Below are 16,931 nucleotides of genomic sequence, written 5' to 3'. Positions count from 1 at the left end.
CTTCTGCAGCTCGCTCCTCACCTCTGCTTGAGGGTAGGCGGCTAGAGGCTGCAATAGCTGCTACTAGCGTAAGAGTATGATCACACCTGAGCTAAATTAACACTGACGAATATTCGCTTCCTGTTCACTTCCATTCAATGCGAGCAGAGGGCGAATAAAACATTCGCTCCTGGTTGTAAAGCAAATTTGAATCTTCACATAGCGTGGAGTTTAACTCTGGTGAACTGTGATCCATGCAGTCCCAGCCTCAACCAATACCAAAGAAGCATGTGTGCAGGAGAGGATGGTTTCTTGTTTAACCAGCCGATACTGTATGATAATAGCCATGAAAAACACAAACTGCCCACATGTAAGGAGCTGCCTGGCTGGCAGTGAGTCAAGAGACAGGCATTAAACATAAGAAAATGTAAAATAATTGAAAATTTGCCATTACCATTATATTGTGCGATATTTATTAGCAAGCTAGCTAACATTAGCTAGCAAACTTGCTTTCCATGTCTGTCGCATCAGGAACTGCCCACATTCAGCATGAATATCGCAATAGTCACTCGCCTGTGTTTGCTCACATGCGACAATGCCCTAAAAGCCCAGATGCACCAAACCAACTTCAGAGAACTAGCAGTGAAGAAAACGTGTGCCTCACGGAGAGCCCATGTGGGCCGGCAGCTGCATGCAGCTTCTTCTCATTGGCTGGGGGGGAATGCTAGTGCGGGTGACAATCAATCATGCGGGACATGGTCTCAATTTGCGTGACGCGTGAAAAGAGACAGAAATGCTGTGCAGTCCTGTGCAACGCGGGACATCTGGTCACCTTACGTTGCCTGTATCTCGGCTAAAAAGTTGCACATGAACACACCCCAAAGACTATAGCCGATGGCCAACAAGCACATCGGGGAAATACCTCTCCACACCAGCAAATAGTGGTAGTCTATATTCCTTATTCAAAAGGGGAAACTGGAAGACTGTCTTGAAGCTAGTTAGCCAGTTAGCACATTAACAACACAATCCAGTGTTTAAAGAACAAAGCATATTTGACGTGCACCAGTGAACAACAGCACAAACCATTACGAAAGGTTTCTGCTGAAGTGCTCAGTGGCTAAAAAAATGATCTTACCTCATGTAACAAGTTTATTTCGATCTCACTCCCTCTTGACTTTAGCTGTTTGTTTACTTTCCTCACTTCCATTTTTATTCCTGTGTGCTGAGCCAAATTGCCAATGACAGTGAGTTCAATCACTGATGGGCTGTGCTGTCACTGAATTGGCCAAAAAAAAAAGTGAACAGACATTCAACAACAGCCCAACATTGACCGACAGCCGACTGTTGCCTTGGTGTGTCAGGGCTTTAACACACCTGAATCTCCAACCAAACTGTCAGAGGGGTTGCGGTTGAGTTGCACTGTGGGTAATGCAGGTTTTGACAAGAAAGAAGAAGGTGTGAAACTGCTTCTGCTGCATTGATTTTGATCCTTTATTCATCATCTATCAAGAGTCCCACAGTATTGTAAGAGTGCAATATAAAGTCAGTGGAGTGCTCTTTGATGGGCCATTAAAAACAACAAATTGTCATGTTTTTGCCATTCATATTTTTTTAGTCTTAGAAGTTAGTACCTGCTGATCATACTTGGCTCAGCCGACTGTACACTATTTGTTCAGTTGCACTTCCTGTGTGAACTGAAGCTATGAATGATAATAACAGCTCCTCCTTTTATGTGTATGTGTGTGTGTAGGTGCTGCCCCGCCAGACGTGTGGCTTGTTTACTCACACCATCTACTATAAGGAATACCCTGGCGGACCTAAAGAACTGGACAAAAGCATCCGTGGGGGAGAGCTGTTTCTCACCGTGCTCCTCAACCCAGTGAGTCAGAGAAACCACACACAAACACGCACACACACACACACACACACACACACACACACACACAATCAAACACACACTCACGTATGGAAACGGATATGGGGAGTGAGAAACAGGGAGGCCTGTTACTTTCTATTTTGATTTTTGCACCTTAAAGAGGCACCAACTGGGCTTCCCGCTCTCTCTGTAAAGGTAACTTCCTCTCTGTCTGGTTCATTCTTTTTCATTTTTGCTGTTTGTGTGTGTGTGTGTGTGTGTGTGTGTGTGTGTCTCTTTTCCTGTCAGGGGCTGCTTCTCACTGTGGAGCTGTGTTCATCTCCCCACTTTAAATTGGGTCACACCACAGGGGGAGTTGCTGTCACACATTCACACACACACACACCCTCACACACACACACATCCTCCCCGTCTCGTTTACCCCTGCTGTGTATGTCAGCTCAACTCGATTCTGCTTTGAATTAAGGAACAGAATTAGGTTTTGGTGGCAGTTAAGATGCCCGCGCACGTGCTCGCGGGCGCATGCACGCATACAACCAAAGGTAGAAATTCCCAGGAATTATCTCCAAACAATCTCTGTCTGATTTAAACCACACACATGCACAGACACACACACACACAGATGCTCATAGACCAGCAGTAGGCTGTATTGAAGTGTCAGGTAGGGGAGTGCTGAACTAGAGGAGCTGTCAGAACTCGGCGAACATCACAGAGTCAAGAGCGCTTCGCACAACAATCCAATCTAGTCCTTTCTTCTCTCTCTGCTCCACTTTGTCTCTGTCTTTCTGTCTTTTTGTTATTCTTTCTCTCCCTGACATCCTTCTTTTGTTTCGTTGCGTCTTTCTTTTGTCTTCCATTCCTCACTGTTTTATTTATTCAGATGTTTTCTTTTTCTTTCGCGCTGTCTGTCTTCTGTGTCCCTGCATGTCAGTGCACTCTCGTGTCTTCCTTTGAGCGCAATGTTTTCACTGTGTTAAAATGATAATGACGCATGACAGAAATACTCTATGAGATTGTTGTTCTGTTGTCAATTGGCAGTTGATACAACAAAAGAGTTAATTGCTCAGTTTTTCTGTTCCTAACTTTTATGTCTCAGATACCACTTAACATGGGAAAAAAGGCTTTGGAACAAATTAGGTGAAGTGTTTCACATTTCCTCTAGCTGGGGCAGTTGTTTTCTAATTATAGACAAAGAACTGGGTGGTTGGCATGAAGTAAAAAACTAAAGGGAACAGTAGTTTAGCTTTTCCTATTCAAGGGGTTGGAGTGATTTATATGAACACAAGGACTCAACAGGGAAACTGCACCAGACAAATGGTCACCTACACCTGTTAAAGTCATTCTCACAGCCATTTTGAACATCAAATGAATCATGATCGGGGCTAATAACTACGTGGCCTTTAGAGCTCTGTAGTTAGCATAAGCAGCGCAAGTCAACATGGCTAAACAAACACTGAGGAAGACCAGTAGTTTAGCTCTGGATTGAAGATACCAGACGTAAAAACTTCCTGGAGTGCCTTGTTAAAAGGAAATGCCAAGGTTTTCAATTCTGAAAGGGCACCATAAACTAGGGTTATTATTTTTTTACTGGAGATTTAACAGGAGGTACATTAAAAGATGCCAGAATCTTTACGGGCATGGAAGCGTGCAGTCCGTAAAAATTACTCACATGGCCAGTTTGAATGGGATAAAATCAGGGACTTGCTCTTATAAAATGTACACTGGGGCACCCTGGTATCGCTCACCTGGAAGTGTGTGTTCCCCACTAAAAAGCTCAGCCCTTTGTTGCATGTCACCCCCTGTTCCTCTCTCCTTTCTCGTCTATTTTGAGCTGCACAAAGCCCCCAAAATATAATCTGAAATAAAAACAGTGCATTAACCCACATCCTCCTTTAAAATGTCTCCTGCATCAATAACCACACAGTGATCACAGGCTGAGTTTTGGTTTCTAAAATCACCAGGAAGGACCAACTTGAGACTTAAAAGCATTTTTGCAAACATACACATGTCATGATCCTGGGTTTTCTGTCATGTCATTCATTCATGTTTAATCTGCTTCCTGTTTTATTTTGTAGATTCTCTCCTCATGTGTTGTGTCTGGTTTTACTTCCTGCCTTTGTGTTTTCCGCCTGTTTTCTGTCACACCTGTCTCGTTAGTCCTTCCCTGTTCCCAGAGTCTTCCCTTCACACCTGTTCTGAATTAGTCTTGTTTGCTCCACCCTAGTCTTCCCAACCACACCCTTGTTCTTAGCCAGTCTCCATCTCCCTCCTTTTGCCTGTGTCCTCCTACTCCAGCTGTGTCTCATTCTCGTGATTATTTCTGTGTATATATACCTGTGTGTTTCAGTTTCTCCTGTGCTTATCCCTGGAGTTTTGTTTCTGCTTTCATCTGGACTTACATGCTTGTTCTGCATGTGTTTTATCAGCTGCATTAAAGCTCACTTTTTGTTTTTCTGCACTTGGCTCCTCCCTGAACTGACTCATGACAACATGAAGTCAAAATATTTAAACACCGACAAGCGCCGAACTTACTGGCAGGTGAAATCATTTTACGAAGGACAGCAAACACATCACTTACAACACGGTGAAACCTTTCTCACATAATTCTCCAGCAGACAATGCGGTGCTAAAGATGTACTAATGGTGATGGTAGTATTGATGGCACAGGTAATGATAACAATAAACTGACATACTGTGGTTTTAAGCACAGCGATTATACTTTAAAGTTTGGTGCGGCTGATTATAATTATAGCAGTGTAATGCGATAAAAGCATTATATAGCAATAATGACAAACGAACCAAGTTTTCTGAACTTTGTTGCAATTAAAAAACAACAGATTTACTGTACTGTACTATGTAAAAAAATATAAATAATCCAAGTTCTGTATCATTACATTAGTCAGTTAAAGTAATTTGAAACGGTAGAACAAAAGAAAATTATAGGGTGGTATAAAAGCATTGTTGTGTAATAATAGTCGTATGATATTGCAATACCCTGTATGTTTTCCACCACTTAATACGCCTGGCTCGAGTCGAAGCAGTTTGTTCTAATTTTTTAGCTCATTACATTGTTATCATTATATTTTGGTTGTGACTGAGCTGTGTGTTCCCGAGGTGTTGATTAGCACTAGAAATATTTTTATAGGCAATTAAATTGTGTGTGTGTGTGTGTGTGTGTGTGTGTGTGTGTGTGTGTGTGTGTGTGTGTGTGTGTCACATCAGTGTAGGTGTGTGTGTTGTTAGCTGCTCAAAGGACAAAGAACCTAACAACCTTTTTTGCGCACATCACCACTGATGTCATCACAACATGAGCCCTCAAATCAACAGAGATGCCTCTGCACGCTCACTGTCTCCCTCTCTGTCCTTCTCTGTCTCTTTCACAAACACACACACACACACACACTCATATATATTACATAAGGGTTTGAAATTCCTCCTAAAAGCCAGAAACACAGAAGCTAATTACATTTTTTCCCCTCTGCTTCCACAATCTTTTGTCCTTCTCTCCCACTTCCTCCCTCTCTTAATGAGTGTAATAAGAGATGAAACTCTCCTCTTGTTGTATCTCTTAATGAAGAGACCTAACTCTGCCATGACGTACATCCGCGCACACACACATGCTCACACGCACATAAAGACTGACGATTTATTTTTGCTTCCCCCTGCTATGTTTCCATTTGCAGACGCAGAAAGCTTTCATTAGTGTGTGCACTTTGCTCGTATAATCAATAGTGTTCTGTAGCTCACTGCTTTAGTCCCCGGGGGGTTTCCTATTGTTTGATGATCTGCACATTGGTAACATTGTCACTTCCCATTCAGTGACTTTAAATCACATTTTGGCCCGTGGTGGCAGTTCACCACTGACAGACACCAACATATTGAATGTGTGTGTGCGTCTACTGTATGTGTGCGCATGCGTTTGGATACTTTTGCATCATTCGGGGCTGCATCAGCGATCATTGAGCTCCCCCGTCTCGCATAAGCTCGACAATCGATTGGACGACCTAGACTCTGCAAACAGCCAATAGGGCACAAGTCATTCCCCGATAAATGGCCAGAGAGGGGTGAGAGGGAGAGGAGAGGGAGAGGACAGAGAGACGAGGATGAAGGGGGGGGGGGGGGGGGGGGGGGGGGGCAGAGAGACGGGGAGAGCAGGGTGAGAAGGTGGCAGACAGATTGAGATTTAATTTTCAGGTCACGGCATCTTGTGTCACTTGAGAATCCAGACACATACAGAGAGGAAGTGATGCACATACAGCCACACACACACAAATGCACACAAGCACACACCAGTGCATATGTTCGTGTCACCACCCAAGTATCTGCGTATGCGTGCATGTGTATGTTTGTATAAGTGTGTGTATAGCTGACATAAGCAGAGCTGTAGACATATATCAGGGCTGACATTTAGCGCTTAGCTCTGCCACTAAGCTTATTAGCCAAACACCGAATATCAGCACAATCTCCCTCCCTCCTAGCCCTCTGTTTCACCCAGCACTCACCCGCACATCCTACACCTCTACACCGTCTTTCTTTCTCCATCTTATTTCTCGTTTTCGACCCGCTTGTGTTGACTTTGCTCACACACACATGAATCTTTCCACACTTGTTTTTTTCTTTATCTCATTTCCACTCCTTCCTTCCCTTTCTCTGAAGTCCTGCTGATTGCTACTGAAGGTTTTGGCAGCTCATCAACACATACAGGCTCTCAAACACACACACTCTCCCAGTCACATGCACACACACACACACACACAATATGCTCCAATCCAAACAGGAGGACAAATTACGAAGTTAGGGTAAAGCAGTCAAAGATGGCAGAATGGAAAGGGCCAGAAGATGTTGACTGGAGCAGGCAGAATAAATTGAATCGAAATCATTTGCTGTTTTGACGTTCAGCTTTCAATTAGACAGAGACAGCGAGATGGACTGCTAGAAAGGGAGACGGAGAGAGATATGCTGCAAGAGCAGGAAGGGGAGAGAGGACGACGGCGGTGAAGGAGAGAGGGGAAGGGGAAGTGGGGGGGGGGGGGGGTGTAGGCTTCTTTTTAGTAGCAATAACAATTCAATCAGGGAGAAATGTATGTGGAACTAAGTGCTCTGTAATGGGAAACAGGCTGCTACAGCTACACATTGAAGGAGAGAGAAAGCAGCTGAGAAGGCAGAGACGGACGGCAGTAGGCAAGAGGCAAAAGGACGGACGGATAGAAACAGACAGATGGACAGAAGAGTGGGGGTAAAAAAAACAAAAACAAAATCCACCCTCAACCAAAGGCTGGTAAAACAAGTAATTTCTTCAAAAATGCAATCATGTCAGAGTGGATTGAAGCATGTCACAAACTCAAATACACGACTGGTGTTCTCTTAATCTTCCGAGACATGGCATTTGTGTGTGTTTGTGCGCCTGTGTGTTCGCGCACGCGTGGATTTTGAAGAACATCGCTCCATGTTGGACTGACATGCTTCATCAGAGCATCTAGGTCACCATGAGATCGGAGAGAGAAGAGAGACAGAGTGAGAGAGGAGAGAGAGAGAGAGAAAAAAAAACACATAAAGTGACTTTTTGGAGCAGACGAGAGTGAGTGAGAGCAAGACATTAAAAGGATGAGAGAAGAGGGAGGAAATGAAGCTGCGTAGGAGCAATGAGAGGAGAAGACAAGGGACAAAGATTAAAAGAGGGAAGCTGCAGGGTTGGGTTTAGTTCTCTCATTTCTTGATTTTTTTTACACTTCTCTCCCAGTCCAGTTCCAAGTATGATTTGAGCCCAATTCTGGTGTTAAATTATTAGCGCAGTATTCTTTATTAAAGGCACATAGGGGACTCAAAGCAATCCAATATTCAGGAAATGAGACGTGGCACCAGATGCGGAGAAAAGGTTTATACGGTTCAGTTAATTGAATTCTTACCTACGGTGAGTTCTTCCACCAAAAGGGATCGGGGCTCGCACTGTGTCAGGAGATTAACACTCTCTCAAGTGGCTTTTTTTTTTTGTTTTTTAATTCACACTCACCTGCCAAGGTTACTCTCTTTGTCTTTCTCTGACTTTTTCTTTTTTTTTTTTTTGTCGTTTTCTGGAGCTCTCCAATTACAAACACAAATCATCTTCTTGCTCCCTCTTTTGTTTAATTTGGCAGCCAGTGCTTAAGCTCCATAATGAATGTTTCCATGTTCAATAACGCTCAGATTCTCCCTCTCCCTCTCTCTCTCTCTCTCTCTCTCTCTCCCTGTGTATCATGCACACACACTCACATACAGTACGCTTCGTCCCCGCACAGCCTGGGCCAGATATCATAGGGTATTGAGTGGTTTGAAGGGAACATAAATCACTTTTTGATCACCTTGCCTGCTTTCAAAAAACAAGCACAAAACAACACAAAAAGGGGAGAGGCGGTTTATAGCCTCTTATTTACTCAGGTCAGATTTGTCTGCATTCACTGTGTAGCAGTCCAAAACCTTTTCATTTATAATATTCACACCCCCCCCCCCCCCGCCGTCTTCAACCACTGCAGCATGCCGTGGGGAAATACTCCCTCTCAATCCCAAATGTGAATAGATGTTTCCGGTGAGACGCTGTCGAATTTAATTTTACACGTTTCTAAGAGCAGTGCTCGAAGTTCTCCACGCGTGCTTCGAAGAAGGGAGGTTTTTCTGGGTTTTGACATTACGAATCATTGCAGAGCGGGAGCAAGCAAACATTTCTTACTGGCTCGTGTTTCTGTTGTTCCTGGTTGAGTGCTTGGTGATGCCTTTTTGGCAGCGGTTCCACATTGTTGCCCTAACATCAACCAGACTGATATGAAGCATGCTGGATGGTGCGCTGCTTGGTTTTGCTTAGAGTGAGTGCGAGATAAGAGGATGGTGGCAGATGCACACAATCACGCCGGCATACACAAATGCATAAACAATTATGCTGACACACACACACACACACACATACAAGTGAAAAATGACTCTGACATGCATACCCTTGCTCCTCTCTGTTCTTTCTGTGTTGCCTTCTTTGTCACAAAGACACACACAACTAGCCACACAACATGTCTGGTTCCTCTTTCTCCCTCCCACAGTCTCTCTCTCACACACACACACACACACACACACACATCAGTATTCGGGGGCGATCAGTATTCTGAACAGCTTTCCAGGTCGGCCGGACGCTGATCCATCAAACCCCGACACTGTGTCGCTTTGTATCTGCGGCAACCTTCAGCGTTAAAGAGGAGCACCGACAGTCCTCTGTCACCAGGAAATTCAATGTGTATGCATGTGTGTGTCTTACCGTGTATATGTGTGTTCACATTCATGGACATTCACCCAAATACACTGACACACGATCATCCATGCACACACACAGACACACACATGCTCACATCCACCAAATAATTCATATCTTAATGGCTGATGTTACCGTTTCATCCAGACACTTCACGTTCCCAAGCTCCCTCCAATCACAAAAGAAGTGTGTGTGCGTGCGCGAGTGTGTGTGCATTTGTCTGTAGCAGCTATCTTAGCTTGTCTCTTTGATCAGCCTATAAAAGCACCGAGGCGTGGACAGATAGCCTGGACCAACACACTATCGCTCCTTCACTCCCTCTGAGTCTCTCCTTTTCCCTCACACACATTAACCACCGTGAACACACACCGACACACTCGGAAACACTTTCCCCGTGTGTAGCTGCATCTCTCCCATCACCCAGTGGCTATGAGAAGTATTGTGCTGCCTCCTCAGCTTTATCTATCAGGAGTGGTGAATACATCAGTTTCGGTTTATCTGTCCCCCCCACCTCCCCTTTACACTTGAAACTGTATTGCTCTGAAAGTTAATGTACAATCTTACATAACAAAAGTGAGTGTGTCTCTTTGCAAAGTGATAGCAAATATTGATACCCGCCAGACAGCTGCTCTGTTAGTGACTTTAAAACCATCACACACTGAGAAATAATCTGTTTGCTTTCCACTGCAGTCACAACAACAGTAATTAGATTTACCGCGCTGCCTCAGTTTTTCACAAACATGGGAACTTGGGAAATGAGATTTTGACTTTATCACAATTTGGCACAATCCAATAAGTATGTATTTCCTTCTCTCCATTCGTTTCCCTTTTCCTCCCTACCCCCTCCCCCCCCCCACCCCCACTCTGTCTCTGTTTCTCCACTCTAGATCAGTATATTCATGACCCACCTGTCTAACTACGGCAACGATCGGCTGGGTCTTTACACGTTTGTCCACCTGGCCTCCTTCCTTCGCTCGTGGACCAACTTGAGACTCCACACGCTCCCACCTCTGCAGCTCGCGCACAAGTACTTCCAGCTTTTCCCCGAACAAAGGAACCCGCTCTGGCAGGTGTGTTTGCGTGGGTATTTGCCCGCATGTATGGGCTTGTGTGTTTCTGCACTCGTGTATATTTTAACTGTTCATTTCTGCGTAAAAAAAACTGTCTTGTTATTCTAATTTTTATGTGTGATTCAGTTGTATTCAGGAGGAAAACAGTTTGTATGAGCTGTTCTCTTGTACCCACATTCTTTTGTGTTGCATGACGAGTTAATTTTCCACCGCTGACTTTGTATCAAAAGCCTGGAAAAGAAGGCGAGGTGAACTATTTCAAGGGTGGGTCCATCTGTTTTGTTTTTCGTGATTTTCAAATTGAAACTCCCACTCAGCCATCAGTAAAAAGCGCTAACGTAGGTTACAGTGCTGATTCCACCACCCCTCTCACATGTGGTGCACTGACAATGTAAGCATGGAGAGTTAGAGAAGTGTTAGCTTGGATGGTGAGCGCTGGAAGGTGGAACATGATGCTTTTAAACCTTTATTCAACCAGGTGAAGACACATTGAGATTCAAGATAATAGTGAATTGGTGTTGTTTAAACAGTTTAATAGACTCAAAGTCAGTGTATAACCAACAGTTGATGCAGTCATCACACTCCTAGTGGCACAGAACCAAGCACTAGCCTACTGCTGTGGACGTCAAGTTGGTTCGGGTCCGAAAGTCGGCTTTACCTTGCCGTCAGACAGCTCTTTCCAACGGGGAACTGAAGTCGTTATCTATGCTCTTTTCAAAGCCACTAGACTCCATTGACAGAAACAGTAATTTTGCCTCACAGCACAAAGGTGTTGCTGGGCTACTGCCAGGCTGATTGTTAAGTGTGGTTGTTATTTGTGATTTTCAGAGCCAAGCTAATGTTGCATTCACAGCAGTTTGTGAGTTTATATGTGGCAAGGGCATTGTGCAGAAACTGACGTCACGTCATGTGGGAAAAAAAAGCTTTTAGAAGGGCTTAGGTAAAATGGCATCTTAAGGCTAAAGCATACATACTCAAACTTTAGGGCCTTAAACTACCTACCTAAAATTAATTTAGGGCCATTAGTCGACTAGTCACCTGCATGTTTATAATATCAATGTAATTATTAAATGATATATTTTGGGCGGGGCAACACAATGGTTTGAGTTGAAGGTGTGAGAAAGAATAGCATCAGTAACATTGTTAACACTGTGCTACATTACAGAGAAATACAAAACCGTACTAATGAACCTTCATTAATATAGGCCTATATTTTATCTACAAGTGCACGTCACACACTGAGCGAGCCGCCTGTTAATGACGCTGTGGGCAAAGCAGTAATGATTGTGCTAAGTGGCTAATGGGCATGTAGCTACTTCCATGTTTCAGATGATACGTCATGTTTGTAGTCGACCAATGAAGATGAGTTTACATATCACCTTGGGTTCGTCCTTCACCTTCTCAAAATGATCCCACACTTTGGATTCCCTGCCCGACATGTTTTTAACTAGCCTGTGGAATAACCGCAGGTACCAGCCCTGGAAATTAGGGGCCGTACACATGCAGTGTCTTTAACCACCTGGAAAATGTGAGGTCGGGTGCTGGGCTCTAATCATGTGCTTTTTTTGTGGCAGCTTTCAAGAGCGCGGCAGCAGGTTGCGCCTGAGGTTGCTAAGCAGCCTTAACAAGCACTGCATAGCCTATTTACCTGAAATCCTGAGTGCAGAGCTGATCTTCTTCCAGGTGCTGTTTATAAGTGTGTAGACCTGTCGTCTGTGGGACAGATGTAAAGCTCTGGGTAGCCCTGCACTAACATGATCAACTTTTCCGTATTTATCAGACTGAATATTTACAGAAGAAGGGAAAGATATCTGTCGGCTGTGATTGGTTTGTAACTTGACTCCTGTCTGACTGCTGAGCGTGGCCTCTTCCTGTGTCTGTCCTTTCAAATTAAATTCCCACATGGTCCAGTCATGAAGGTTTTGATTTATTTTGACAAGACATAGCTACTAATAGAGTTTCACTTTTTATTTTTCAAGCGACTGATGAAATCTTGCGGATTAAATGACCTTTCTGGTAGACTAACGTTTGGTCGAGGGCAGCCCTAGCTGGGACACAACTGAGAAACAGAATGACATAAACCCCCCAAAACAAAAAAAAAATAATGAAGCTCTTAGCTTTTTTACTAGTATTTACTTTAATTATTACGGTAAAAAAAAAAATGGTTTATGAACTTTGTTTTGTATGTTTTTTAAACTTTCTATAGTATTTGAAAAAGTGTGTCAGCATTCAACACAAGAAGTTTGTGCTCTAGGTAAAGGATCAGTGCTCAGTGAATAACCTCCTAAGCCCTATGATAAACTATTATGGCAAGGCTTAACTATACAGACCATTGAGCAGTGATAACTAACACGTCTTTGGGGTCATCAGGTGGGAACCTCCTATCACCAGTGTTTCATCTAGTTGGTCCCACGACACTTCCAGGAGGCTAGACAGAGATCTCTTGCTTGTTCTTTTTTAAATTAATATGTAGTGTCTTGTTAGCCTGTTACACCTGGATATACTTGTGTGCATGAGACAGTAACTACAAACATCATTCAGTCATTCTGTGTAGTAAATCCTCCATGCACTGGAGTATGTTTTTGTATGTATTATGTGCACGATTACTTTAACCTCCAGTCCTTTGTCTGTGCCTTTTTAGAACCCATGCGATGACAAACGACATAAAGACATCTGGTCTAAAGAGAAAACCTGCGACAGGTTACCCAAGTTCATGGTCATAGGCCCACAGAAAACAGGTAAGCTGCACACAAACACAAACTCAGGCATGCACATACAACAGACAGACTCCTTCTGTGTGCCCAGGTGTTGAGATCCTCAACATCAGAGCCCATTCATCTAATCCCCCAAGCTCCTTTGGCCCTGTCAGAGCGAGACAAAGGAGGAGGCTCTTACCTCCTTTCTTCCACCCACATACTATCTACTTTAGATGCATAGAGATACAGTACTGAGCAACTACCCTCTCCTTTTCTGACTTTCTGTCTGTGGAAAAAAAAAAAGGAGATTATTAAAAATCTGTATTCGCTGCTTGGATCCAAAGTGTTGCCTTCGTGTGATTTCAGGAATTCTAATTGCTGGTGTTTGATGTGAGAGGTGAGGAGGTCCAGTAATGCTGGCTAATTAACCAGGTGATAATTTACTAAATGGGAGGAGGGGGTCACCATAGCAACATTAGCGGCGCGACAACAACTACAGTACAATGAATTATTTTTTTATTGCAGGGTATGTATGCCTCGCATGTCAGAGATATTAGCGCAAATAGGAAACAGGGTGAGGAGGGGGTGGAACAGGATGCGTGGGACTAAGTGTTAGGGGAGCAGGGTGAAAAGAGAGCTGCTGAGGGTGAGACAGAGGGCACGACCAGAGCCCCAGTGCTGATTGGTGTCAAATGGTTTTGAATCATTTGATGGGGAGGCGTGTGATCATTGCGGGCACACACACACGTAGTGTACTCTCAGCAAGATATAAATCTTGTGGAAGGAAAAAAATCATCCAGTATGGATCAGTGGATGACAGCTCACACACACACACATACACACACACACAGACTACTCTCTGCTGAGCTGAATTAACGAGCCGGTTATGAATTATGCCCTTTCTTCCAGGAACGACAGCACTTTATCTCTTCCTACTCATGCATCCCTCCATCTCCAGTAACTTCCCCAGTCCAAAGACTTATGAGGAGGTCCAGTTCTTCAACACCAATAACTACCACAAAGGAATTGACTGGTAGGAACACAAACACACACACCCTTATCTTTCATTCTCTCTCTCCGTGACTTTTTACGAGTCGAAACCTGAGGTGAAAAGAAAGATTATAAACAACCTCCTTTCATTTTTGCAAGGTTGTCGTAGACTGTAATGTGTATTGCAGACTTTAATTATACATTAAGCAGTTCAAAACAGTTCAAAAACATCCTCAAAATGATCTTTTAAGCCCGTAAACATAAGCCAACAGACATATGGCTGCCTAAATTGACCCATAAATGGGTTACTTAGCTGACAGAGACACAGCTGGTGCAGCCTCCGAAGTCATCCAGAAAAGACTTAACTCTGGAAATTTGTCATTTAACGCTGTTAAAATTATATTGTCAAATTCATTTAAGGCTTGTTGTCTAAGCGCAGATTAAGGCCGTAACTTTGTGGCTGTGTCTGACTTTGGAAAAATGTGTAAAAATTCATACTCCAGGTGACTCCAGGAGTTTGCAGCATTGCTTCGGTGCCTGTGTATGTGGAGTTTATCATTATTTTGTGCATGTGTATTTGCATTTCCTCTCAAATCTCTGTGCCTCTGTTGCCTCAGGTACATGGAGTTTTTCCCCGTGCCCTCTAATGTTAGCACCGACTTCCTGTTTGAGAAGAGCGCTAACTACTTCCCCTCAGAGGAGTCCCCTCGGCGAGCTGCTGCCCTGCTGCCCAAGGCCAAGATCATAACCCTGCTCATCAACCCCTCTGACAGGGCCTACAGCTGGTATCAGGTACAAACACACAGAATATATTAGATGCCACTGTCTGGCTGCACATGTATTATTTTAAACCCTCTAAAGTTGCCTGCTTCTTCACATGGCATCACCTCTGTGCTGACTTCTTTTTCCAAGATTGTGTTTGGAGTCTGATTTCTCTCTGTGAGCGTAGAGTTAATGAGCCTGATTTATCCATACGTCTCAGTGTGGTAAATGTCACCAGATCCTAAAATCTTCTGCTTAAGTCTGTTTGATTAATGAGACATGAATGTCAACAACGTGCCAACTCAAATGTTATGTCATTGTCGACAATAAAAATGGTCTTTCATGCAAAGCCGTGAATGTAATGCTGGATGTTAAAGAAGAGGGAACGAGAATACAATGGAGTCAGTTAAAGCTTATGTGGCTGCATCTGCTCAACTCCCCAGCATCAAAGAGCTCACGAGGACCACGCAGCCCTGCGGTTCACCTTCTATGATGTCATTAGTGCAAGACCAGGAGCTCCGGCTGAGCTCCGCTCCCTGCAGAACCGCTGTCTCATCCCCGGTCTTTACTCGTTACATCTTGAGAGGTGGCTCACCTACTACCCTGCTAACCAGGTATGTGCAGGCAGGCACGGACACAGATGCACTCAATTGCACTGTGATAGCGAACACAAGCACAGATCATACAGTGTGTAAAGTTAAAGCCTTTGGTTTTGTAAGATGAGATTTGTTGTTCACAACATTTGAAGAAAGTTATGAAAGATTTAAATGTACTAATTTTTAATGTGATCAGGAACATACCGTAAAACTATGTCAATGAAATCAGCAGGCCTATATTTGGGACTAGACTCACAAGTCAGTCTTTAGACGCTTTGCTTAACTAAAGACTGATGACTTTCTCCCTGATTTTGTGTTTAGCTGGGTGGATATAATTTCAGAGTTTAAAAAAACTGCTGCTGTAAGTCCTTCATTTCCACAATCTTGTGGACTGAGCACACGTTTGATAAAACAGAGTTAAATCTCTTGTCATCCATTTTCAAGCTCTCTGTGTGTTTGTTTCCTTGCAGATGAGAAAAGGGGGAGCGCACATTTCTGGGAGGGCGTGTCCTTTTCAAAAATGCAAGAGGCGTTGCTTTGTTGCCAGCTGTTTTCGCTGGTGTGTTAAACACACTTTAGAAAGGAGTGTCCCCAGACTATGAGAAGGCGGAGATCTCTGATTGTCTGGTGGCGAGACTAATTTGGGACAGGCCTTTAATTCCATTCGTACAAAAGTGTTGCTCAGCAAAGATCGGAAATACAATCAAATTGTTAATTGAAGCAAGTATGAATATTACTTGCATACAAATTTGACTTCAGGTAATATATCAATTATGAATCATTTATGTGATCTAGCTCCGACTAACAGGGCATCAGAGAGAAAGAGTTACGGCACATGAGAATTACGGCGTCCGATATACCGACGCAACCTCACTTTATCCTGATAAAACAATACTCACAACTTGAGGACCTTCACAGATTAAAGGAATATGAATAACTTACAGGGTACATGAGAAATTGACACCTAATTTGAGGTAGCCAACAACCTGAAGAGCATCTATAAAAAAAAATTAACTGCTTGGCAACCAGACCAGGCATCTAACTGAGACAGGGGTTTCTTTGTCAAAATGTGTAGCCACACCAGACTAGTAAAAGAGACTAGGCGTTTAACTGGGACTTGGCTTTTAATTGAAGTTTTATGGTAATAGAGGGAATGGTACCATTATGTATTTTTCATTGTTTAAAATGTCCTTATTTCTGTGTTTAGATGAGAATGACATAATTAGTTGTGCTAAGTGTAGTGCAATGACATAACGTTACATAGCACCTAATTATTAGTGGAATAAGAAGAAATAGATAATAGAATAGAAAAAGAGTAAATAGATATATAACATGTTGGGTTGTCCCAAATGCTTCAAAGCTTCAAACGTTGCTATAGTAATGACATCCCATTCTGATCCTATATATTAGATCTGTGATGTTCATTATGCATTAACATTAATTATTCTCACACAAGGACATCATTTAAATGCTGTGATAGCTTTGTGACTCCGACTCGCTCTCGTTTGATGTCAGTCACCAGCAGAGCAGTCCAGCACTTCTGAAACTGGGACAGTTTGACCACACGTGACAGGCTTACAGATCCACTAGCAAGATGTTGAAAAAGTCAATCGTCTGGAATAGTTTCAAAATTTGCAAAGATGACCCCCAGAAGCCGAGTGCCTGATTCGCCAAAGGAAACTGGCATTTCTC

At 43.3% G+C, this 16,931-nt stretch overlaps 1 protein-coding gene across 2 annotated transcripts in view; it reads left to right on the top strand.

Annotated features, from left to right (window-relative positions):
- Positions 1-16,931, top strand: part of ndst3 (N-deacetylase/N-sulfotransferase (heparan glucosaminyl) 3) — a 56,763-nt gene that overhangs the window by 29,126 nt on the left and 10,706 nt on the right. For both annotated transcript variants that reach the window (XM_078166277.1, XM_078166278.1), the window contains exons 5-10: positions 1,730-1,858; positions 10,013-10,195; positions 12,837-12,933; positions 13,801-13,924; positions 14,499-14,673; positions 15,087-15,257. In XM_078166277.1, the coding sequence (XP_078022403.1) occupies positions 1,730-1,858; positions 10,013-10,195; positions 12,837-12,933; positions 13,801-13,924; positions 14,499-14,673; positions 15,087-15,257 (879 nt within the window). The remainder of the gene's footprint in view (positions 1-1,729; positions 1,859-10,012; positions 10,196-12,836; positions 12,934-13,800; positions 13,925-14,498; positions 14,674-15,086; positions 15,258-16,931) is intronic.

This window comes from Epinephelus lanceolatus, chromosome 3 (assembly GCF_041903045.1).
Source record: "Epinephelus lanceolatus isolate andai-2023 chromosome 3, ASM4190304v1, whole genome shotgun sequence".
Lineage (NCBI taxonomy): Eukaryota > Metazoa > Chordata > Actinopteri > Perciformes > Serranidae > Epinephelus > Epinephelus lanceolatus.
This window is presented reverse-complemented; position numbering and strand designations above follow the sequence as displayed.